The sequence below is a fragment of the Mytilus californianus genome, unplaced genomic scaffold (genome assembly GCF_021869535.1).
Source record: "Mytilus californianus isolate M0D057914Y unplaced genomic scaffold, xbMytCali1.0.p SCAF_3, whole genome shotgun sequence".
Lineage (NCBI taxonomy): Eukaryota > Metazoa > Mollusca > Bivalvia > Mytilida > Mytilidae > Mytilus > Mytilus californianus.
The window spans coordinates 128542041-128568546 of NW_026262679.1; the positions used below are offsets into that span (position 1 = coordinate 128542041).

At 31.8% G+C, this 26506-nt stretch overlaps 1 protein-coding gene across 2 annotated transcripts; it reads right to left on the bottom strand.

Moving 5' to 3' along the window:
- Positions 1 to 1455: 1455 nt before the first annotated feature.
- On the bottom strand, positions 1456 to 19853 carry LOC127736179 (uncharacterized). Of its 2 annotated transcripts, none has more exons than XM_052246752.1 (9): positions 19604 to 19853; positions 13069 to 13305; positions 11824 to 12157; positions 10841 to 10947; positions 9608 to 9836; positions 7962 to 8080; positions 7177 to 7378; positions 6671 to 6759; positions 1456 to 6191 (listed from the first exon to the last, which is right to left on the bottom strand). In XM_052246752.1, exons 2-9 carry the CDS (start codon positions 13294 to 13296, stop codon positions 6033 to 6035), a joined length of 1467 nt encoding a protein of 488 aa, XP_052102712.1. In that variant the 5' UTR covers positions 13297 to 13305; positions 19604 to 19853; the 3' UTR covers positions 1456 to 6032. The 2 variants fall into 2 exon arrangements, with proteins under 2 accessions (XP_052102712.1, XP_052102713.1); XM_052246753.1 differs by lacking the exon at positions 19604 to 19853 and adding an exon at positions 19374 to 19468.
- Between the last annotated feature and the right edge of the window lie 6653 nt (positions 19854 to 26506).

The window sequence follows — 26506 nt, forward strand, 5'->3', positions numbered from 1 at the left end:
ACCTTGAAAGTTGTTGAGATCCACATCCATGTCAAGATGCTACGAATCATATATAGTGGGAGTCCCCAGGAGTAAATTTGTTTAATTGGGTTCTAAGGGACATTATAACAGCATCCAGTTAAAACTATAACTTGTTTTGTATGAATTTGTCATGGTTACCGTGTGTTATTTCATCTTACCTCCTATACATTTCTAGGAATATCATTGGTAAAAAGCTACCGCGTGGAGACCATGTATATTTCATATGGGGTTAGTAGGCGTGGCTTATTTCAATACGCGGTTAGTAGTGGTGTTACATCCCTTTATAAAAACAACACGACGTTGAGGAAAAATCTGAAACGTTTCAACAAACGATGAAATTGATGAATAATGATTGAAATAAATGCAGAAAACACATTAACAGCTAACAAGTTGTTATTGTTGGCATTTGTTTTTGTTTAGACCAATGGAAGTAGGTTCGTTATATTCAAACAGAATTTCATTAAACATATGAATAAAGCACATTTATTCATGAAAAACTGGTGTGTCAAAAGTTTTGAAATTTCAGTGTTGACCAGCAACTAGACTTTTTTGAGTTTATTGCCTGAACACCAGAATAGTATTATCATATTCCTAAATATTTAAACATGAAAAATAATGTTAAAAGACTTATTACCTTTATAATTATTTTACAAAACACGAGAGGTAACTTTGGTACTATTCAACGAGTGACTAAGGATGAATCCATCTATGGGTGGATCAAAACATATTATCCCTGGCTTAGTATATTTCTAGGATTTTGATTGGATAACGCACGTCGTTACAAAACCCATAGCCCCTGGGTGTTGCCAACCCATATACCCGGACGTTGCTATCCATTACCCCGGGGGATGTCACGCGCGTTTTCCTTAGCTCCATGGTTATTGAATCATAGAATTCTGTAGATTATTCATGATGTCTGTAATTAAATATTTAATCTACTAACGATGTTATCTTATTTTGTCGATCATTTGCACTCATTTTAGTAAATGCATCACTTGGCTGCCACATTGTCTATGAATGGGACTACTGACCTAGCTATGCAAATGACCCACGTTGACGTCACACCGTCTATGATGTAACTCTCTCAACATTGAGTGCCAAATTCGACCCACTCCAGTTTCTCTGTCTCCGTATTAAAAACGTCTTATATTTGACTACCTGTAGGGTTCTACCAAAGGTAGTACCCTACACCCAGTAAAATATATGTCAAATTCCCAAATTTCAATAAAAGATTTTTAGAAAATGAAAAAAAAACGTTGCTGTCACGTTACACTTTGTGGTTGAATTTCTCTGAAAATCGACAGATTTGGACTAAGACCGGGGATAAATTCGTTATCTACGGATATGAACGTAGATAACTTATAATAAACCACGCCTTCTTTTGAATGCTTGTTAAGAAACCTTTAGACAGAAAATAAATAACAAATTATAAACTTTAAAACAGTAAAAACAATTTTATTTCAAAACAAGACATCAAACACTCAAAATCAGTTAAATATAAACTTACAAACCTCTATGATTTTATTATCTTTTAAAAACTTACAATGCCTTCTGTATTAAAATAAACTCCATTATAAAATCACTTGCATTTTTCCACACTCCAAATTAATTTAAAATCAATAAGAAATCTGAAATAAAATAAACTTTTACAACAGCTTTCAATCTTCCTAGATCAAAATTTAAAACATATATAAATATTTTTTCACTGTTAAATATTCCAATAAAAAAGATACACCGTAAAAGCAAGTCTCATTACACCGTAAAAGCAAGTCTCATTACACCATAAAAGCAAGTCTCATTACACCATAAAAGCATGTCTCCTTTTAAAAGACAATCTTTCAATACAGATAAATCTACCAGTAAAATGAACACCACAGGACTGATTGTAAAAAATAAATAATGTTTTATAATATATTAAAATTATCAAAATGTATAAATATATTAGATAAAATCAATTAAAAAAAACTTAATACTGATACAGGGATGTTGATAAAACACATATAAAAATCACAATTGTGTATTATTGCACCTCAAACCACAGCAAAACAATATTAATGTGCACCAAGAGATTTTATGTATTTTGTAAAATGTTTAGGATTTTGAGCATTTCATTTAAAATGTGTTTAATTCATATCAAGGAGAACTTAAATTGAAGTTTCTTGGCAAGAGTAAATGGACTAGTGGGGGCAACCATGGCACCATTATGTTTAAAAGATTGTGTGTCTCTCCTTAATGATCAAGTATTTACAGAGAAAAGTCTGTTGGTTAGGAACTCTGAGTCGGGCAGGTTTTCCTGACTAAAAAAATAACAATTTACAAAATACATAATAATGAAGAACACAAATTCACATAATATAAATGATTCCGTAAATTGCATAACCAGTCAGTACAAAATGCATAAAAATGATTACCATTATATATTTTGATTAAAGTAATAAATATTTGATATAAAAATAAATTTATAATACTGTGCAACAATGTAACATAATAAATACTATATGTACAAGTATAATACATTTTAATAACAATTCAAATGAAAAAAAAAAAAAATAAAACTAGAAAACATGATTCAACTTCTTCACAAATGTAAGGTTCTAGCAGTATGCATATGTGTTATAATTTATTCCACATTTTTTTGGTCTTCTAATACAAATTTACCTGAAACAGCTGTCATGAATTTTTCAAGGCCAACCCAGCTGTTCCCTGGAATGGTTCCCACCTAAAAATGTGAATTTTACCACTCTGCGCAGCCTATGAGCACATTTCCATTTAGTTGACAAATATCAAATTTAAAGGTTATAATCTAGATAGAACTATTATTGTATAATTTTCATGTTAATATTTCTGTCTAATTGATTGGAGTATAAACATAGTTTTATATAAATGAAAATTAGCCATATACATGTACTCCACAGTTAACACTCAAACATGAATGAATATAAACAAATTTGCCTATTAGTAGTAATTCTATATCAAACCAATTACCGTGTAATATATTGTAAAGTTATTTTCCTATTTAAACTCCTAATTGATCATACACAAATGCTGTTAAATTTTCATTACACATAATAATGGATTATACTACATCTATACCAATTTAACATACTAAACTACCACTGCAGATAGTACCACACTCTAACCAAAAACTTGTTCATCTTACACACTTCTATCATACTATAGTATCACTGCAGACTCGAACATCATAGTCCATTACCAAAAACCACTGCAGAAATCTTTTAACTAACTCCAATACCACTACATAATACTTGACATACTACTTTTACCACTGCAGACTATTTAACATACAACACTTCCACTGTCGTCTGGTTTAACCAGCTCCCCTACAACTGTAGATTGGTTTAACAAGCTATACTATCACTGCAGACTGGTCAAACAAACTAAACTACCACAGCAGACTGGTTTAACAAACAAAACAACACCTCCAGACTAGTTTGACAATCTATACTGCCACTGCAGACTGACTGGTTGAACAAACTAAACTACCACTCCAGAATGACTGGTTTAACAAACTAAACTACCACTCCATACTGGTTTAATAAACTAAACTACCACTGCAGACTAGTTTAACAAGCTACATTACCATACCAGACTGGTTAACATACTGCACTCCCACTGCAGACTGATATTTTATATTACACTTTCACTGCAGACTGGTTTAATATATATTATCCTTACAAACTTTAATTAAATTTTCATCTTTTGATAGAATATGCAATTCTCTGTCATCAATTTCTTAAAAAATAAATTTATATCGAGAAAGAAATAAAGGGTAAAAAAAAATCTGTCTGAACCAGAAATAGTTACCAATAAAATTTATGATACTTTCTGTCTGATTTTTGTTCTAATTTAAGATCTGATAAATCAACATAAATTATCAAATTAAAATAAGTTAATTTGGTGCTCATTAGTTCAAAATAAAATCAACTGCATGAAGTATTAGACAGTGAAATTAGTAAAACACCCCTCCACCGAAACAAAACCCTAGAACACCAACACTAAATATAGTACAGAATTTGGCACTTAATAATCATTGATTTACAACAGTGAATCTGTTGAAAAAAACATGTAGAAAACTATCTATGAAACATGAGACAAAAATTCTATTGATAAAATGCATACAACACAACAAAAATATTTAATTTAATGGTAGATAATCAAAAGTTAAGAAAACTAGGAAAAATTTAGGGTTTGAACAAACTAAAACAATTTTACTTACAGTAAATGCATAAAACTTAATTTAAAAAAAAAAAAAATTATTTTCCTCTGACAAAGTAATTAAAATTTTATGGCAAAATGAGCAATGTAATGGAATAAAGTTGAGCTGGAGCAAGTTTAACAAATTCCTTTTTTTTCATTTTCCTCTTAAATGAAAAATCTCAAATAAAGATACAATTGTGTAATTTCCTTTAGCACTATATACATTTGGCTTCTTTTCTTTAAAAGGAAGAATAAGACCACTATTTGGTCCCTAAAAAATTGCAGCCATAATTAATTTTTCAATTTTTTAAAATGCTGTTAATTGAATTGACAAATTGATAGGATGATACTGTCAGGTTATTAAAGTGCAGAAATGTCAATTCTAATACCAATGACATTATAATCATGTCAAAATTGACATTTCTGACCAAAAATTTAACCTCAACTCAAAAGATGTCTGACTCACATTAACATCTTTGACTTCCTATGATAAAACTTGTTTTTGGGGTAAGGCTTTTGTACATTAGAAAGATCTCAAAATGAGACAATTTCCCTTTAAATTAAAGAAGTTTAGAGACATAAAAACTATGTAAGACAATATTTGAGCAAATTACTGACACATGATGTATCTTGTATATCAATGTTTCATGATTGATTGATGCTTGAATTAAATAGGCCACACAATTGTCTAATCACTTATTTCCCTTTCAACAATCACCTTTTTTCTCAATTATCTACAAGATCATTTTAACAAGACATTCCTAACTATATTATTTAGTCTTAAAAAATAAAATAAAAATATCTCTCATGGCAAGATTTTGTTATTACAAAGTATTATTCAACAAGCAATAGAAAAACAAAATAGAAATTTGTCAATAAAAAGTTTTTTTTAAGTCAATAAACTCAGAGCTAAAGTAAAAAAGTTGTTACTAATTATATACAATATCACATCTAATTCTCAAAAAGAACTTTATGGGGAATATTCATGAAAATTACTATTTGTAACAATCTATATAGGGAAATGTAATCATTTTTAACTTTCCCTAAAATAAAACTTGTTATCCGTAAATGTCTACTGGATGGTTCATTCAAATAATCAGGTAAAAATTGTCCAAGTTATATTATGATAATACATTATTTTTTTTATAAACAACAAAGAATAAAATTTCACAAACTTAACATTACAACAATGCCCTGAACTAAAAAAGTGTTTAGATAAGCAATGGAATAAATTCAGAATCGTAAAAAAACATTTTTAGCTATCGCTACATCTTTAATGTAAATTTTAATTTATATGATAATTCTTGTGAAAAAAAAATTCTTAATACAACAGAAACCATTCATATGTAACGGTAAACAAATTTTCCTTGTCAGGTGGTCAGTTCAATTTAAATTTTAAACAAAGATTTCTAGACATTTTCCAACACTCGCTTCAGATGACTTGACCGTAGATTTGACCAATACTTCATCTGAAAAATTTTGATTTCACCTTCTTCTTTCATTTTTTAAAACAGCTCCGGACTTAATGAAAATATAACTGATCACTGGCAAGAAAATTGATTTCACGGTAATTGTTTAACAATGATATACACAGCAAGAAATATGCATAAACAAGTTTATCTGTCTTAATTTTACATGTACAGATAATGATTTCATATAAATTTCAAAACATATCTCATCCTTAAAGCAATCAACTGTTTCTCACTATAAGCAAAAAATGAAGATTATCGGTAGAATCAAGACAGGACTTTGTACCAGGCGAAGCAGATCTTTGCTGTAATCTACGCCAGGAATCATTGACAAGTCATTGTACCCAGAGGAACAGAACTGCGTTGTAATCTACCAGAATCATAGGAATACTTTTCAGATTCTTTTGGTGTAAACATTACCTGATGTGTTGTGTTGTGGCGTTGTGGTCCACTCAGGGGAGGTAATATATGTGACATCTTCAACTGAAAGATTATGGAAAAAAAAGTTCAAAGTTAAATATAATACTAGAAAACACACACAAAACTGAGGGGCATGTAAATTTGATTATTTTTATCTAATACATTTGTCAACTCAACTAATACATCACCATAAAAGTAGGTGAACTATTTTCCTCAAGTTCAAGTTGAAATACTTTATTCTTTTTGACCATGATGGCCTCAACTTTGTAAGAACATTTGTTATTGCACTAAACTGCTTCATACTAACAACCTTTAATAACATTAGTGAGCTAAAATTTTTCCCAGTTAATCAGTTTGAAGAGATAAATTGGAACTACAGCTTTGAAAAACAAATTTGCATGTCAATAAGCAAAGCCTTTGAATGAAGTACATTATTTTACAATGATTTTTAGTATGAGTACACCTATTTATAATATATCAACATACATTATTTATGACTGTTGTGACTTTTAGCCTGATTTTTAACACATTTATTAACATACATTATTAAGTGCCGTGTTGTGGGGAATCATCTTAGCCTGTACTGGATCTCTGTAGTCTGTGAAGGAGGAGGAATGGTCTTTTTCTTCTTCTGAAAACAAACAGTAAAAATGGTCTGTGTATACTCTTTAAAGCATACAAAAAATCAAATTTAAGAATTGACATGGACAATGTCCTCACAGGAAACCGATAAGTGGAGTATCATTTTGGTATTCAATACACCGTACTATCAAGGTATACTGGAGTATTCAAGTACTCATTGACATCCAAAATTATAACCAATGTAATAAGAAACGGAAGTCAATAGTTTATATTTGTGTGTGTGTGTGTTTGTTTATTTTTTTGTTCCGGTTTTTTTGTTGCTGTGCATGTACTGATTTTGTGTCATGGATGGATACCCCATATCCTTTGTTTTTCAATAATATATTATATTCATACTCAAATGAAATGAGGTTTATTAGTTGATTCATAATAGAATTAGACAGGTACAAAAATATATTAAACTTACTACTATAGTAATTGACAGGGATGCTACTCTCCTTGTGGAATTTAGTTCTATCGTAGGTGTATGGTACTTTTACTCCTTTGAATGTGTCACAGTTTGTTGTATCATAAAAACTTCTGTTCAGCTGAGGCTCCCCAAAGGATACCTTACTCTTTGTACGAAGGTTAGCACCAGATATTATAGTGTTGTGGATTCCCAATGGTGGCTAAAATGAAATGAAATATTCTTATTAACATTTACCATGTGTTTATAAATGTCTTGAATATGCAATACAAAAGCCAATCTCACCTAAAAGAGAACTGTACATTCTAAAAGCGTTGATGTACATACAAAGATGACACAACATCAGGTTTTGATTAAATTTGAATGATATTGTATAACATTGAACTGAAATTCACTTATCTAGCTACTCATTGCGAATAACTTTAAGGTTTATTAAGAAGAACCCTTTCCTAGATGAATCAGAAAAATGTTTCATTATCTGCCAACATTTGGACTCATTCCAGAGAAATTCATAAGATTGAAAAGTAATCAGAGGCATATTTAGGGGAGGGGGCTTACATATATAATAACACCCCTTTAAAGGTGTTTTGAGAGGATTTTTTCTTTTGCGAATTGATAATACCATGTGTTTAAAATCTTAAAACCTACAAAAATGTTTACTACAATATTATTTTCAAGTGATGAAAATATTGAATTATGTACCGATAGTTATAATTGAGTTTTTCTGTTAGAGTTAAAGCTTCATTAAAGCTTGATCTGTAAGTTCACTATAAAATAATATTTACATTTCCATGGTACACCCTGGCAGTGGTGGTATTAACTCTCTCTAGAACTCTACTATTCTCCATATCCCCTGGTGGAAAATCACTGTGATTTCTGTGTTTAATTGGCTTATATCTGTCAACTACAATATGTTTTCTATAAGATTATATTATGTAAACTTGCTCCTGTCAAAGATCAGTTTTGTTTGTTGTTTGTTTTTACTTCAATAATGGGGTTATCTTTCTTTTACTTGTATTATGACAACTGTGCTTAAAGCAGGAAGATGAAGAGTGGTGATTTTGAAATGCTACACACAGTATAGCATGCTCATTTGAACGTTGAATCAAAATTTCAGAAAGCCTTGATCTGTAGTTCCTTAGAAAAATGTGATTTAAAAGTTCATACATGGCAATTATGTGTAAGAATATATAAGTAATCTTTAAACAGAAAGTTGATTAGGAATGAATGTAAAAAAGCATCACTCATTATAGCATATACTGACATAAAGCTTGCTACCAAATGCAGAAAGCTTTCATTTGTAGTTTCTGAGAAAAACGTGACAAAAGTTTAATAGGACCTACGGAAACAGGGATGGAAGATATACATTAATCAGTATACTCCCTCATTTGCTGCGAGGGTATGAAAAACAAATGATTAGAATGAAATAATTTCCAAACCCTGAAACTTCCTACACTACAGTTACTGTACCTATACATGGCAATTATAAATCTCTCATGATTGCATTACTATAAAAATTCGTAAGGGTTCCGCGGAACCCAGTGTCTCACCTACTTTTGCTGTTAGTCGCAGGCTCAACAAAAATGGGGAAAAAATTATTAAAAATTTTCCTTTAGATACCATCTTTTGATTGTAAGAAGTTCTGTTCAAGTTTGGTAAAAATCCAAGAAGGTCTATGAATCTAATAAATGTTTTAAAAACTTTAACTGCAGACTGTACGTAATGTGAACTGGAATAAAACTAAGTCCATTTATAAGTAATATACGGAAAAACAGGAAATAAATTTTTACAAAATTTCCTTCTAGATACTAGCTTTTGATCATAAACTAGCTTCTGTCCAAGTGTGGTACAAATCCAGGATAGTTTAAGAAAGTTATTAAAATTTGAAAAACTTTAACCACAGAGTGAATGTTATGTTAACTGGCAGAAAAACTAAGTCCATATATGAGTAAAATACGGATAAACAGGATTTTTTTTTTTTACAAAATTTCCTTCTGGATACTATCTTATGATTATAAACAAGCTTCTGTCCAAGTTTGGTACAAATCTAGGATAGTTTAAGAAAGTTATTAAAATTTGAAAAACTTTTACCACAGAGTGAATGTAATGTTAACTGGCAGAAAAACTAAGTCCATTTATGAGTAAAATACGGATAAACAGGATTTTTTTTTTACAAAATTTACTTCTGGATACTATCTTATGATCATAAACAAGCTTCTGTCCAAGTTTGGCTGAAATGCAGGATAGTTTAAGAAAGTTATTAAAATTACAAAAACTTTGACCACAGAGTGAATATTTGTGGACGCCGCCGCCACCAACGGAATGTAGGATCGCTATGTCTCGCATTTGCGACAAAACTGGCAGGCTCGACAAAAATGAAACAAAACCACATCTAACTTAATACAAGTTTAAATGAGCTAGTTTAACAAACCTGGTACAGATGTAGGTTGATATGATCTAATTGCAGTGCTGAAGTAATCATTTTCTTTGTAACAATCTTCTGACTGGAAATTAGTTCTTCGCAATACTCCACTGACTTCAGACTTTAAGTAAGGATTGTGTTTGTGTTGGTTTGTAAGGTCGTTGTATGATTCTTTCATTGTTGTGTCTCTCTGTAATACTTTATCAGGATCTCCTTTAGGTACATTTGTACCAGTGGGCTATAATGAAGCATGACTATTGTGAGACCAATTAACTTTAAATTTGAGTATCTCACATTATAAGTTATATGGTTTGCTACTGACCCTCTACGGACCAATAGAGGGTTAGTAAAATCCATGGGGGTGAGGCCAAATGCTGGATCCCCTATGGATTTAACTAACCCTCTATGAATAGGGGTCAGTAGCAAACAGTATATTTAAACAAAATTATAGCACACAGGACTTTTCCTGTCAAGCTTTGTATAAAAATAAACAACGAAATACAATAACAATAATAGCAGATGCAACATCATGATACGCCTATGAAATCTACTGACCCCATATGGGGTCACCATGTGACTGTTTTAAACCAATCACATTGTCATTAATTTACCAGAGGTTCGAAAATATGTTATTGTATGCAGTTCTGAGCTTTAGTAAGTATTAATTAATTTAATTATTTATGCCAGTGTTTATAGACACAGCATTTGAACAGGAACAGTAAATTATTAATGTACATTTATTTTGTTGTTATTCATAAACAAAAAATACTACTGATGTACTCATTTTAATTTTTCTTTTAAATAAATTCCTACATGAAGATTCTTTGAACTGAAGTAACTACTTTTCTGTTATGTAATATGGAGAGATTAAAAAGATATGTTATATCAAAACATTGTCAGTACCTCTTTGATTTAAGATCTAACCAAAGGGATGACAGCTGATCATAGAAAGACAATACATCATATGGTGAACATTGATACATCTTATGGTTTACATGCAAATAACTGTTAACATAACAAAAAGAACATACTTAGTCTTCAAATTCTTTCACTGTATATTTAGATCTTTGGTTTTTTTTTATTTTTCTTTTTTAATTATCATTGAGTACACTTAAGATATCTTGAGTTAGCAATTTTGAATCAACTTTTATTTGTAAAGACAAACTTTTTGATAAAATATCTGACATTACTATGTGTTTAATTTTGACAACCATGTCCATTCTTTATATGTATGACACTTACAGCAGATAATGATTTAACTCTTGGCTGGGATTTATCAGGGAACATCAAATTGTGCGTCGTGTTGAAATTTGACAATCTTTCATCTCCTTTTACTGTTGGTGGACCTCCTGAAATTAAGTAAAAACAACTTTTCTGTAATAATAAAGTTAATAAATGTAATTGTACATCTAATTTAAGTAATATTTGTGTGTGTATTTAGGTTTAGGTTGTGAATGCTAGATTTTTATGCCCCCACCTACGATAGTAGTAGGGGCATTATGTTTTCTGGTCTGTGCATCCGTTCGTCTGTCAGTCCCGCTTCAGGTTAAAGTTTTTGGTCAAGGTAGTTTTTGATGAAGTTAAAGTCCAATCAACTTGAAACTTAGTACACATGTTCCCTTTGATATGATCTTTCTAATTTTAATGCCAAATTAAGAGTTTAGACCCCAATTTCAGGGTCCATTGAACATAAAAATGATAGTGCGAGTCGGGCATCCGTGTACTATGGACACATTCTTGTTTTTATTTGTTTAGCAAGAACAGATAAAAAAAAGTTTTGGATATATTTTTTAAAATTACATTTGTATCTCAAAATCAACCAATATGATTGAGTAGCACATAGGCTTGATGCATTATTGCCATGTTTACAATTACATGACTTTCCTATAAAAATAAATTTTGACCAAGTTGTATAGATGCTATTTGATCAAACATTCAATATTTCTGCAACTAAAATATGAAATAATATATAACTGAGATTAATCAGTCATCAGACAATGTTTTTTTTATTTCCTATATCCTATTTACTTTCAGGTATGTTTCAATGAATAATTTTTTTTTAATATACACTGAAAATCATTTCAACAAACTGCATCTTACAACAATTTTTCAATCAATTTCAGAATTTAGAAATTGTTCTTGGTTGTTAAATTGAGAAAAATATCAAACAGACAAAAGGTTATTAAAAATCTGCAGTCAATATTTTCTTTTCCAATTAATCTTACCTTCGTGCATTGAGGGTGCTCTGAAAACTTTAACCACAGATGTGTCATGACCTCTGAACTTATCATTATAGTCAGACCATGGTTGAGTAATTTTGTCAGGATCTCCATTTGGTATATGACTTTGGTGAGTATTTGTGGCAGGTCCAATACGCTGATAATCGTTATTGACTTTAGGGATAAAGTAATGATTATGCATAGTTCCAAAAACATCCACCTTGTTTAAATCTCTATCAGTCTTGAAATTTGTTGCTCTCAAAGTTTGGTAAGAGTCTGTTACAACAGGTTTTTTTAAGTAACGATATTCATAGGCTTTAGTACTTTCAGATTGATCACCCTACAAGCAATAAAAATATAAAAAAAATCATTTGACATATACATGTATTGAAGTAAGATTTAATTATGTGTTAATTTGAGTAATGTCCCTTGTTACCAACAATAAATTTCTGAGATAAGTAGTTTTTATGAGATTTAAGATGTTTTGATTTTCTACTGTATTTTTTTGCATTGAACATGTTAAAATACTACATGATAAATAAGAAATTTTGATCACTTGAATCAATTTCTTTTAAACAACTTGAAATAACCATAAATTGTGCGCTATAACAAATGTAAATTCAATGTAAATTGCTACATCAGTAATTTCTCATTTTATATCTTCATATCAAAAAGTTGAAGAAAAAAAATTAAAATGTAGAATGAAAATTACAATTGTTAAACACAGTTTTGCCACCAAGAAAATTCGCGAACCAGGAGTACATATTGTTTATTTTTGAAAACCATATGCAGAGTTCTAAGAATTTGCTTCAAGTGAGTACAGTGAGCAGCCATTTTTTCCTGTCTCTGCTAGAAGTTGAACTGATAATCCTACAAATGGAGATCTCTGGATGCAAGTTAAAAATTTATGATAGTAGGATAGTTTTGATAAACTAGATGACTGCCATCATCACAAGTATTTTTTTGCTTTATATGCATGTTGTTAAATTGGAGATTAATTTTAGGTTTAGGTAATGATGTGTATTTTGGGCTTCAAGATATATGTATATATAGCCATACTTTGTAGGATTGCTTTCTCATATATTTTTGGCAATCTTAGGCAGAATGGAATGAGTAGTTTTTCAGTAAACATGATATGTAATTTATTCTTTTAAAATTTTTGTTGTTGGATTGGATGATTTTTTCAGTAATTTATAATGACTGCCTTTTTATGCATAACTAGATAAATATATGATTACAACCATGTTATACCTTGAAATATGATTGATCTCTATGCATAACTTCTGCCAAGACTGGTCTTTCTGCCTGTGCATCTCTTCCATAATGATTGTAAGGGGGATAATCAGTTTTAAAAATACTTCCCAGGCCTTTTCTGGTTTCTGTTGTATCCTGTGCTACTTGGAAATTTGTTGACGACAAAAAGTCTGTTCCTGATAAAGGTTCAATAATTGGTTTATCAACTTGCATCGAGTCCCTCATTATAAATTCCTGAAAATGAAAAGAAAATTTGTTAAAATTTACCTTTTCTCAAATTAAGCTTGTATTTTTAAAATTACGAACAGAAGCAGAATACTTATTTCTGATGATGCCATAAAATTAACCCATTTCTCTGACGTCAGTCTATTGTTCTTACAGTAGATTATTTTTCAAGAATCCACTGACTACTTCGTTAACTTAAGATAACTTATTTTATAACTTTAAACTTTTAACTTACGATTTTTTATCCTTTCAAAAACGAGAGGCATATGAAGGGTTCGAACTCGCGCGTATTTTCTTCATAATCAGTAGAGTCTTCAGTCTATGGATGATACCACTATACCACGAGTGCTGACATAAATCAATATTTAAATAACACTCTTAACGCGCACAACTGTCAATACATGTCAATAAACTGTATTTCTATCTCAGAGATAATTCGCTTTTGTTATGAAATAAAATATTTATACTATGTCTGGATTTGTTCATGTTCTTTTCAAATTTATGTAAATTGTTTTATGCGTTATTTTTTAAGGACGATTATGTTCTACATTTGAACGTTCTTGAGTATAGTTATATAGCAGTATGGAAATATCTTAAAAAAGAGTTTTTTCACGATGTCAGGTTTGAACATTGGTCGATTTTCAACATCGTTATAATGAACCGATGGGTCTTTATACGATTGTGGCTATTACACACTAGTTCTAAACACTAGAGAATCGAGGAATTGTATATATTAGTACAGTTCCTTGATAAAATAAACCACCATATGCCCATTACACATGTCACTTTTAACGTACAAGGCCTTTTCTTTTTCATCATAGCAAATGCTTACTTAAGGTTTTAGTCTTATAATGATATCGAACTATCAATATTTTCTTCTTTGTTTGATTATAAATGGTCCAAATATACATCACGTCAACATTGAACGTACTCTAATTTGAATAAAGTGTGATATATAAGCTACGACCTTAAAACTACTTCCTTGACTGTAAAACCAGAAACAAAATCATCGCCTTAAAATGAATATGAAGTATATAATACCTCTAAGATTAAAACAATATTTTTGTCGAGAAAAAAATTGCAATGAAAAATTTCAATTCGGGTACAAGGTTTGAACTTGGCACTGCTAATTTCACAGTTGTGTCTTTTGATACCAACGACTAGACGATCACGGCTATGAACAGCTTGAATGTAATAGTAAAAAATTGACATAATTATACATTGTACATCTGTAGCACGAGCAATTATGCTGGAGATTTAGAATGCGTACCACAGAAAATACTAGTTTATTGACTGGTTTACGATGGATGCCAAATGTAATAACGTTAAAATAATCTAAACTTAATGAAAGGGAAACAGTTTAAACAAAATACATGTATAATTTTCAAAAAAGACCTTCAGCAATTATTTTATTTATTTCGGAAAGCATCATTTACTGGAGCATCATAAAATTGTAGTATTATGGCAACTACGCTAAATACATGTATTTGACTTAATACGGTTAAATTGCAGGCAATCCTTAATCAGCTGTAAAGAATCACAGATTGCTCAATACTATATATGTAAATTTGAAAGGTTTCTAAATTTTGGTAATTAGATTTTTTTAACTATTCAAAAAAAAGATTAAAAAATTCTGTATATTTACATATGTCTTTTTGAATAAATCATATATACCAAAATCTATATAATTTAAATACTTTGTAATGATAAAACATTAAATGAAATATAAATATACAAGTATTAAATCTGGTAATAAAAAGGGGAGCTAACAACCCATTTAAGTTATATCAAACTTATGTTAACTTAAATATAGACGTGAACCGTGTGGATATAATCATTTCCAGCTATTATAGAATAAAAAAGACAAAATACGAAATCATTTTTATGAAATTCCGTTGATTCATTGTCAAAACATAAAACAGACAGTCTTTTTACTAGAAATGGGTTAAGCTAGAGAATTGATAAGAAGTAGTGGATTCGTAAACGATAATCAACTTGCGACTAAAGTCGCTCGTTGATTATCGTTTACGAATCCACTACTTCTTATCAATTCTCTACTACATAACAGAATGGATTTTTAAATGATACCCATCAGCTGTATAGTATTGTCATATAAAGAAGTGTTTAAATATTGATGAGTTCTACAAATAAAAGACAGTAGTACAATAGATCAATATATTTGTGTTACATTGAAGGGATGGCTGTGAAAAACACCTAATATCTTGTTTGTTTTAGTTACAGTGTGTCAGGGTTACTTCAGAGTTATGACAGCCAGATATCTGGCCTTAATGTTGAAACTATGCACTCAAAACGCTAATAATATTAAGTAACCTTGCTAGTTTTCAAAATAGCCCTATCATTTCACTGAACACATGTAGATTAAAGCTAGAGGCTCTAAAGAGCCTGTGTCGCTCACTTTGGTCTATGTGCATATTCAACAAAGGACACTCTCCAACATTGTAGACGAGAATAGAATTCATGACAAAAATCTCTGTTTTGTTGATCTTGTTTTGCTGATCATTTAGTCTGTTAGTTTCTCTTTATCTCCTGTAGTTTTTGCTCAAAACACAAAAGAGGGTAAACAAAATCTTCATTTAAGGGCAATCACTCCTATAAAGAGGACAGTCTATGAACTATATCGGCAATATTTGACTTGTTAGTTGATCTTGCTTTTTTTTTTGGCAAAATAAAGTTTCTCTCTATCTATTATAGTTTTCAAGGTAATAGGCAAAAATGAAAACAAGAGTGCACATGCTGAAATGTCTCCCCTTCTTTACTAACCATTGATTTTATGCTGATAGTCCTAAATATAAAGCTTTACTACAAGTAACACATAAACTTAACATGATCCAAGAAAATGAGGTCAAGGTCAGATAAACCAAACGAGAAATACATGTACACCTTACAATCATTCAATAATCCAAACATAGTTGACCTATTGCTTATAGTTTCTAAGAAAAAGTCTTAACCAAGAAAACTTAACATTCACCAATGAACCATGAAAATGAGGTCAAGGTCAGATGAACCATGCCAGACAGACATGTTCACCTTACAATCAATGTATGCATTAAATATAGTTGACCTATTGCTTATAGTATCTAAGAAACAAACTTAACCATGAAAACTTAACATTGACCAATGAACCATGAAAATGAGGTCAAGGTCAGATGATACCTGCCAGACAGACATATACACCTTATAATCCTTCCATACAACAAATATAGTTGATCTATTGCTTATAGTTGAAGAAAAACAGACCAAAACACAAAAACTTAACACTGAGAAATGAACTGTGAAAATGAGGTCAAGGTCAAATAAAACCTGTGAGACTGACATGTACATCATAAAATATTTCCATACATAAAATATAGTTGACCTATTGCATATAGTTTTAGAAAAAAAGACTAAAACTCAAAAACTTAACTTTGACTACTGAACCATGAAAATGAGGTCAAGGTCAGATGACACCTACCAGTTGTACATATACACCTTACAATCATTCCATATACCAAATATAGTAGACCTACTGCTTATAGTATCTGATATATGGACTTGACCACGAAAACTTAACCTTGTTCACTGATCCATGAAATGAGGTCGAGGTCAAATGAAAATTGTCTGACAGGCATGAGGACCTTGCAAGGTACGCACATACTAAATATAGTTATCCTATTACTCATAATAAGAAAGAAATTAACATTACAAAAAATGTTGACTTTTTTTTCAAGTAGTCACTGAATCATGAAAAATTAGGTCAAGGACAATGGACATATGACAGACGGAAACTTCGTAACATAAGGCATCTATATACAAAGTCTTCTAGCTTCTAAAATATAAAGCTTTTAAGAAGTTAGCTAACGCCGCCGCCGGATCACTATCCCTATGTCGAGCTTTCTGCGACAAAAGTCGCAGGCTCGACAAAAAAATGGTAAAATTTGTCCTATAAGTCGTCGTCTGACAGTTTTGACATATATCGACAATCTGAAGAGCTCAACAATCTGAACATTTTTGTTCCGTCAGATTTTCTCTATTTATAACGGTTTTCAAAATAGACAAAATTTGCATTTTACCCTTATGTTCTATTTTTAGCCATATCGGCCATCTTGGTTGGCAGGCGGGGTCATCAGTCACATTTTTAAACTAGATACCCCAATGATGATTGTGGCCAAGTTTGGTTAAATTTGGTCCAGTAGTTTCAGAGGAGAAGATTTTTGTAAAAGTTAACGGATGACGACAACGGACGCCAAGTGTGAGAAAAGCTCACTTGGCCCTTTGGGCCAGGTGAGCTAAAAAAGGATATGTTACAAATAAAAGAGTCATCTTATGTACCATAGATGTGCAAATAAGCTAAAAGGGAGTTTTGCACCATTGTTACTGAGATACAGGAGAGACTTTTGATTAACTATTATTTAAGATAATGTAAAAGAGGACAAAATCAGACAAACACCTCTTTGTTATATGGGGATTTTGTCCCCAATAACAGTAAGGAAATCAATAAAACGAAAAATCAATTTACTTATGAACTAAAATGCGTTGACTTTTTTTCCTTACAGTTGGGCTTGCACATTACCCTGTTTCTGTTCTGTTGATGGACACTGCCATGATGTAAGTCATACTATTTCCTCAATTTGTATATCTGAATACCAAAAACAGATAATGGCAATAACATGAGGAGGAGTATTTTGAATCTAGTCTGTTTGTGTACATGTTAAAAGGAACGAAATCTAATGCTAATTCTAATAACAAACCTTTCTAAATTTGCCTGTTTATAAATTTTGAAATTATAAAGAAACTAAGGTTTCAACTCCCTCAGGCAAAGTTGGCCTAAGAAGATTTGGCTATTAATTTAGGTCATTTTAGATTACATAGCTCTTCAACTGTTTCTGTTTTATACTTCTTGGCTTTCAAATATTCGGCTTTGAGCGTTCCTATTGAAGGTTAATCCAGAAAAGCGCGAAGACGCATTATATTTACATGTATAACGTGTTGTTTTCAATTTTTACAGCACTGGGTTGATACCTCTGCTGGTGGACTATCAGTCCCCGATGGTATCATCAGCTCAGTAGTCAGTACTTCGGTACTGACATGATTAATTACAAACCTTTCTAAATTTGCCTGTTTATAAATTTTGAAATTATAAAGAAACTAAGGTTTCAACTCCCTCAGGCAAAGTTGGCCTTAGAAGGATTTGGCTATTATTTTAGATTATATACATGTAGCTCTTCAACTGTTTTGGTTTTATACATTCTTGGCTTTCAAATATTCGGCTTTGAGTGTTCCTGATGAAGGTAAATCCAGAAAAGCACTTTGGACCATTAAATTTATGACTGTCATGACTGTTGTTTTCATTTTTTTCAACATATGATTTTCAAGATAGCAAACAAAATGAGTTGGGAAACTCATCTCATCAGTCAGATTTTTGCATCCTTATCTGAAGCATAAGGAATAATGCTAAGCCCATGTTGTAATTTGTTCTTTAAGGTATAAATTCTTTTAATTAAATAATGTTTTATTAAGAAAAATTGTTACGTGAAGCAAATAGAGTTTCTTTGTTTGCATTGAAAATTATGTCATAAATAAAATTCTTAACAACAGGACCAACATTGGATAGATATACTTTTCCGTATTTCAGTTACCTTTTGAACAGGAATTATGCTGGGAATAAATTATATTGCAATTTGGTAAAGATGTATTTATTGTCAAGCCCTCATATAAGAAGCTAATGATGAAGATTATGTCACTATCTCAAAAGATACAGATTATTTTTTAGATTATAGTGATTTTTATTTATTTTTTAATGTCATGATTTGTAAAATGACTTAATAATAGTATATTGTACAGTACTGCAGTTCTAACTTTGCAATAACGTTCAGTAACACAAGAATTATTTTTACGGACTCCGTCCTCTTCCACAGGTTACACCTTCCTCATATTAATAATAAAGTGAATGTTCCAACCTGGGAACAGTATATCTAACATTATATATGTTCCTGTTCCAACTGAGATGTACAAAATAAAAAAAGTTATATGTATACGCAAATCATATTTGTTGAAAACATAAATGTAAGAAAAATTACCTTTAATCACGAAGAGTTAACTCCCAGAACTGCAGTAATATATCAGTTTTAATATCTGAACAAACTATATATACTGTACAGTATAAGTATGTAAAAAGACAAAGATTATCAATTGTGTGGAGGTTTAAACAACATTCAACAATTTTAACTCAAATCACATTCCAAAGGTTTCTTTACTGTGTATTTAAATAATTAATTCCCTAACAAATTATTCTGTTATTGATACTTACAATACGATTAACACTAGATGTATTGATCTGATCGTTATCGAGATGATATGCTTGCCGACGAAATACGAATTATGAATAGTTTTTAATGCAACGTTTGGACCCTACTTCATTCTGTATTTTCCAATTAATTACAATAAAGGCTTTGTATTATTGGTGCAATTTGTGTTAGACATCAAGTACGAGGGCATTCAAAGGGTTGAAGTTATTTTTAAATGCATTGCACAGCCCTTTTGTATACAATTTCCATAGATACGCGCCACAAATATCCGGAAGCGGAAATGAGTACTACATTTTACAAATGCTGAACGGAATCGACGTTAATATGCGGGAAAAAGTACATGGCCATAAGAACTTCATTTTTTTAAATATTGTGGGGACATTTCTGGTAGGATTTTAATCAACTTGGTACCAATAGATGCAGAATTGTCTCAGGCTTATTTTTTATTTGGTTATATTTTTGTTGTGGAGCGTTTTCAATTTCTGATGATATAAACACAAGTATTATTTTTTTCATAAATTTGCTATATATATTCAAACCAAATTAAATTGTAAAACATATTATACATGTTCATATTAAGAGAAAACAAAACTAATTGATGACAAAACTATGATCAAATAAACAATGACTTTGTGTAGGCAAGTTCTTTAAGATCAATGGTGAATTTGACTTCTCAGGCTACTCAAAATCAACGTCGAGCCTTTCGCTTACTATTATGAGCATGGGTTTTTCTCATTGTTGAATGCCATACGGTGAGCTATAGTAGTAAACTTCTATGTCATTTGGTCTCTGGTGAAGAGTTGTCTCATTGGCAATCATACTGCCACATCTTCTTATTTTTATAAATAAACTTTAGACAATTCTGCGTCTCAGTTAATGCCTTGGATGTAAAAATCCAACAATAAATGCCTTCAAAGTATTTTCTTGAAAAAATGTGGTTTTATATGAAAAATATAGCGAAAAAAAGAAAAGTGACGAATACTTTTGGCCATGCACTGTATCTGTTATACTGATGCGAAACGAATTAAAGATGATTAGAGAGATGATTAAAACTTTTCCCACCATTCAGGGCAATCGGCTTCATCTCAAATTGATTATATATTGACCACAAACAATGATATCTATAATAATTATGAAATTAGGGAAAATACACCTTCGAAAGTCTCAGCGCATGTACCTGTCTCAATGCTTACACATATTGCTATTCCACTGCATGAAAAATATTCCAATCAAAATAATAAAAACTGTCTATAGACTGAAATGGAATGAGATAGACGAACAACTGTATTGTGAAACTATTTCTGAAAACTTAAATGCCATAAAGAAAGACAATTCAACATTAGATAACATCACAATTCCTGCAACAAAAATGACCAGGCTAAAAGGCCAGAAATGGAAAGCCTTACCAAAAGTTAGAAAACATCTTAAACCGTGTAAACAACTATAATCTACATGCAAAGCTTTAGGCAAGTCAGAAAATCATCATAGCAAACAAGTTAATTCTTAAAATAGAAAAAAAAGAAACTCAGTAGTCAGCAAAAACAACAATATGCTACTGACAAGAGAAAATTATACGAACAAATGATGGACAATCTTTCAACCGAACTATTCTACAAACTTATAAATAGAATTAAAATTAAATCACGTACGGAAACATCTGCATGGCATTGAGATTAATGGTGAATTTGACTTCTCTACCCAAAATCCAAGCCGAGTCTTTGCTAACTATTATGAAGATCTCAGTATCCCAAAAGAGAGCTCATATGACAACTCTTACCTGGAACTCTGCCAAGTTAGAGAGAAAATAGTTTAGGAAAAATTCAGCTAGAAAATGCCACTGATCAATCAACCCATATACAGGGAAAGTAAAACCGGCAATTGAGAATTTAAACACAGGGAAATCACCCGATGAACACGGAATCTGAGCTGAACACCTAAAATATGCACAACATACTGTTACACCTGCTCTGAATAAAATCTTGCAGAAATGAAAAATGCCAGTCGATTTTAAAGCGGGAATCTTAAAGCCTGTCTCATGTTCAATCAGCCTTTGATGTCGTTCAACATACCATTCTTCTTGACAAGCTATTAGATCGTGGAATTCACCCTGATATCTGGTTACTCAACAAAGATTTCTACAATGGACTCACCTCCACTGTAAATGGCAGGGATAATTCAGTGAAAGATTTAGTTAGACAAGGTGGTATTCTGTCAACCCACCTATACAAAATATTTGTAGAAGATCTCCTCATGGAACTCGAAGAAAATTCCTTAGCCTTTACACAAGGCACAATATACTGTGGAGCACCAACTTGTGCTGATGATGTATCATTACTAAGCTCAAACCCAGACGAAGTAAAGGTGATGCTTAACATCCTTTAATGATATGCGAACCAACATCAGAATATACATGTTGCAAATATGCTCTAATGAACTCCGGTCTGCATGGAACTAATGGGCTGAATCCAAAAAATCTCTGTTACCATATACACAAAAGTTATGTATTACCTAGACTCTTATATGGTATTGAAGTCCTCAATATAACTAGAGCTCAAATGGAACCGCTGGAAAAAATTCTAACAAAGAAACTCTCAGGTGCATCCAATCATTTTCTTATTCCGGCTGTTTTTCTACTTCTTGGTGTTCTACCCATTGAAGTTGAAATCCACAGAAGGACACTAACACTCTTACACACCTTTGTATCATGCGACAACTCTAAACTAAAGGAAGTTCTTAAGAGACAAATTTCAGTAAATAGCAATAATCCAAAAAGCTTCTTCAATCAATCTATTTTATTACTAGAACAGTACAATATGCCAAACATTCTTAACCCGAACAGAAAACTGCCTTCAAAATTGATCGGTAAAAAACCCTAAGATCAGCAATTTACAACTATTGGACTTCTGAACAACAAGAACTTGCCGACACAAAATCATCGGATTGAAATGTGACCAATATAGATACCTTAATATCATTCCATTATCAATTTTATCATAGGATCGTGTGTCGCCTTTTGTGTTTTCTAAAAAGTACTGCATTTTGTCTTTAATGTAGTGCACATTGTTATTAAGGAAGTTGACTCATTTTGACAGACATATTTCTTTTTTTCTGATTTGTTCCACCTTTTTCACAAATTTTTAAGTAGATTTACACTTAATTGCATTCACGACCCGCTACCAGATCTTATACGATCCGATCGCAATGCTTTACCACCGTTAGTTGTTCTTTTATGATAATTTTTCTCGATATACCGAATGACACCCGTGATTTTCGAAATGATTGTCAAAATGCATGAACAATTTCATAGAAGAAATTTTATATATAAATGGACCATATCCCGGAATAATTCCTGGTTTAAATATTATTTTGTTGTGTTTAAAAGTTTCAACGCCCGTAATGTCTAAATAAAGGGGGAGTGAAAACAATGAATAACACGATTAAAAGAAGTCCTGCCTTTATTTTATTGGATAAACCGAGCTAAGTTATTAACGTTCGAGCTGAAAAGTGACAACAGTTCGCATGATCAGTATATATCCGGATATGTGATTTTGAGTTGGACAGTGTAAGCAGTTATCCATTTCGATTTTAAACATTCTGTGCAGGTACATACCATGAGAACAAAACCTTATGGTAACTTATTATCTCAAAACTATAAGCGGATTTTCCCGCAAGATAAGCATTTTCTGTTATGCATGCATCACCATGCAAGAGAATCCAGACTTGTTACGATCGTACAGACCTAGATAGGAAATCGATCCCAACACACTCCAGGTACGTATAAAGATCACGTGTCTTCTTCCGAGAATTCCAGCATCCCTTCCAGACATGTGCAAAAATACTTAATTGGTTTAAAAAAACCCAAGTATAACTCAATATACAAAAAAAAAAAAAAACTTAAAATTTAAAGATTAGACTATCAAAAAATTAAGTGTCGTTAACAGATGCAAATTTTGTAATTATTTCTTTTTCGTGACGAGTAACATATCTAAAAGATTGATCCATCAGTAACCAGATTAATGAACAGTTTGTCTTTGGCACCTTTATCTGCGAAGACAGTACAACTTCCGAAACAGAGTGCGTCAGTAAACATCGAAAGTCTTAGCCATGGATTCTCTTTAAACCAAAATGCATCCAGTTTTCTCTCCCGACCATAGATAACCCTTCAATTTAACCAAAACTTTAAATCATGGATTGTGCCATTATATATTCCATATTTTTAAATACAAACAAAAAGAAGACTGGAAATTGAAAGCAAAGCTCAATACATGATACTCACATTCCCCCTAAGCCCACACCCCTAAGTATATATAAGCATGGGGGTCACTTATATATATATTTGGCATACCTGAGGCTGTGTAGCTTTGAATTTCAATATAACCAACAATTCATACATTTCCAATAGAATTTTATTGTTTTCTTGAAACTACCATCATTCAATTAATAAATATATAATGTATAAGCATCCCTTTTATATCTGACAGCTCAAAAACGGACCCATTACAGTGGCACTTCTGTCTATGGAACTTTGGAATATAAGAACCAGTGACCCCCTTTTCCCGGAATTTGAGCCTCCCCATGGGGATTTTGATTTATGATTACTTAGCCTTTTTAGGTCTTTTAGTGGTGATATTGCCAAAACATGTGAAAATGAAATTAATATTTGTACCTAGATGGAAACGGGTATTTATAAGCCCAGGAATGATCGGGGGGGGGGGGGGGGGGGGGGTTACTTATATTTTTAGTGGTACGAGTGTGCCGCAAAACAGGGTAACTTTTTCATGCCCTGTTGGTAAGAACAGGATCCCTTTTTCATGTCCTGCTGGTTAGAACAGGGTCTTTTTTTAAACAAAGTATTTGTCTAGAACAGGATCGCTTATTTAACTGTTTAAGATGTACCATCTAGAACCCCGGTCTAGAACAGCATCTATTTTATACGGTCTAGAACAGGATCATTCCCGGTGGTTATTTCTTCCGAGCATGTCTAGAACAGGGTATACATTTTCTGAGCGTGTCAATATTTCTGTTTAGAACAGGGTATGTTTTTCAATGTTTTCTGGTTAGAACAGGGTATGGTTTGGCAAGTGCTGTCGGCACAGTTATCGTGACCCGAAAGGATAGTTATAGTAACCCCCCGGGGTACGGTAGTGGCGTAGCTTGCATGTATGCTCAGTTGCTCAAGCATCCACATCATTTTGACAAAAAAATTAAAAATTAAAAAAAATATATAATTCCATATAATCGCATATGTTCGCATCAGATAAACGCGTAGGTCTCCGAATGTTACAGGGGTAAGGATATGAGAGCAACGCCAAATCATTTCCGAAGCATGTGTTCCTCATTTAGTTTATGTAAACAAGATGGAAAAGCAGAAAAATGTTCTCGACTTTTTTTCGTAAAAAGTCTACGTCATCGGCTACTGAAGACGAATTAATCAAAACTCAATTTGTGACAGAGTGAGATCCCCGTGCCGTACGTCTTTTTTCCCCGATTCACGGTTCACCAATTAAGCCGCTATTCATTTATTGGTTAATATATTTGGCGGGTAAATTCTATTGTTCTTTTTTCTTATGAGGGAAGTCATGCTTTTGAAGTTTACACCTTACACTGAACTGGTTGTTTGAAAATTAACAACAATTTAATATCTTGACTTTGTGGTTGGAAATTTATTATCAGTCAGGTCAGTCTTATATTCTTTCTTTACTGACATCACAAAAATGGCCCTGTTTAACTGTGTAATTTAATGTTTACACATTATGAATGTGTAGCTTGAATGTCGAGAACGAGTTAAAACACATGAATACTTTATATGTTACGACAACTTTTAAATATATTTAGGGGACAACCATTGTTTTCTGGTGAGGTATTTTTTTCTCGGACGAAAGTTTCATTTTTGCCTCCTGCTGGGCCTTTTGTTCAAAATTGTTTACTAGCCTGTATTTTGTTCGGCAGAACATTCATATCCTTCCTGTTTATGGCTAAATTATGTCTTTTATTGTAACCAGTCCAGGATATTCATTTCGAGTCCAAAGTCATCCTGCCAATAAAAGTTGACACATTTAAATGAGCGAATATGCAGATCGAGTAGACCGGTATGAATGCTGTAATTTAAGTGTAATTCGATTAGTGTAAAAAATTAAAGAACGCAGAAATTACCGTCCCGCCACTCTGTTGTTGAATTATTTTTTTTAATCAACTGATCAATACAAATGGCAATTACTAGATCCTAAAGACTGCTGCAATTTTTTTTATAAAAAAAATAATTGAAAAGATATATGAGCAATGAATGTGTACCATTTGCAATAAGAAAGTAGGTTGATACTTTTAAAATATCTTCCATTTGAGGAAATTATTTACTATTTGAGGAATTTTTTCCCATTTGTTGTATTTTCCGAATTTAATCCAATTGAAAACCTTGTAACATAGGTTCATGTTACTTCATCCCAAAATGTAATGTATTGAAATGCAGCGAGGTGAGTAATATATTTCCTCCTTAAACAGATCATTCTAACTTAATTTTCAACTTCACTGACTTTTATGATTTACATCTCATTTCAGTTTTTGGATTCTAAGTTTGAGAGTTGAGGTCATCTTATATAATGGTGTTATTACATATCTAGTGAGTACGGAGTGAGGATATATCAATTTTCCCCCAATGGAAGCCTGGCAAATAGAGCTGAGTGACAGTATAACAACTTCCCCCATGGTAGCCCTTGTGAAAAGGATATCTGAGAAACAGTATAGAAACTTACCCAATGGTAACACCCATTAATACAGCATTTTTTTTTAAATATAAAATATCAGAAAGTAGGGGCCGTGGTACTTTGGATTTCTCTACCATTAAAAACTGGCCAGAGATATAGCCAAGAGTCCTGAAAGTGGCTTTAAATATTAGTGTTCAATCAATC

Excerpts from the sequence above, each read along its gene's own strand:
- LOC127736179 (XM_052246752.1), bottom strand. The coding sequence starts at position 13,296 with ATGAGGGACTCGATGCAAGTTGATAAACCAATTATTGAACCTTTATCA. Across the intron at positions 12,158-13,068 it reads GAGATCAATCATATTTCAAG|GGTGATCAATCTGAAAGTAC; the intron begins GTATAACATGGT and ends TATTGCTTGTAG. Across the intron at positions 6,760-7,176 it reads CCCTGTCAATTACTATAGTA|AAGAAGAAAAAGACCATTCC; the intron begins GTAAGTTTAATA and ends GTTTGTTTTCAG.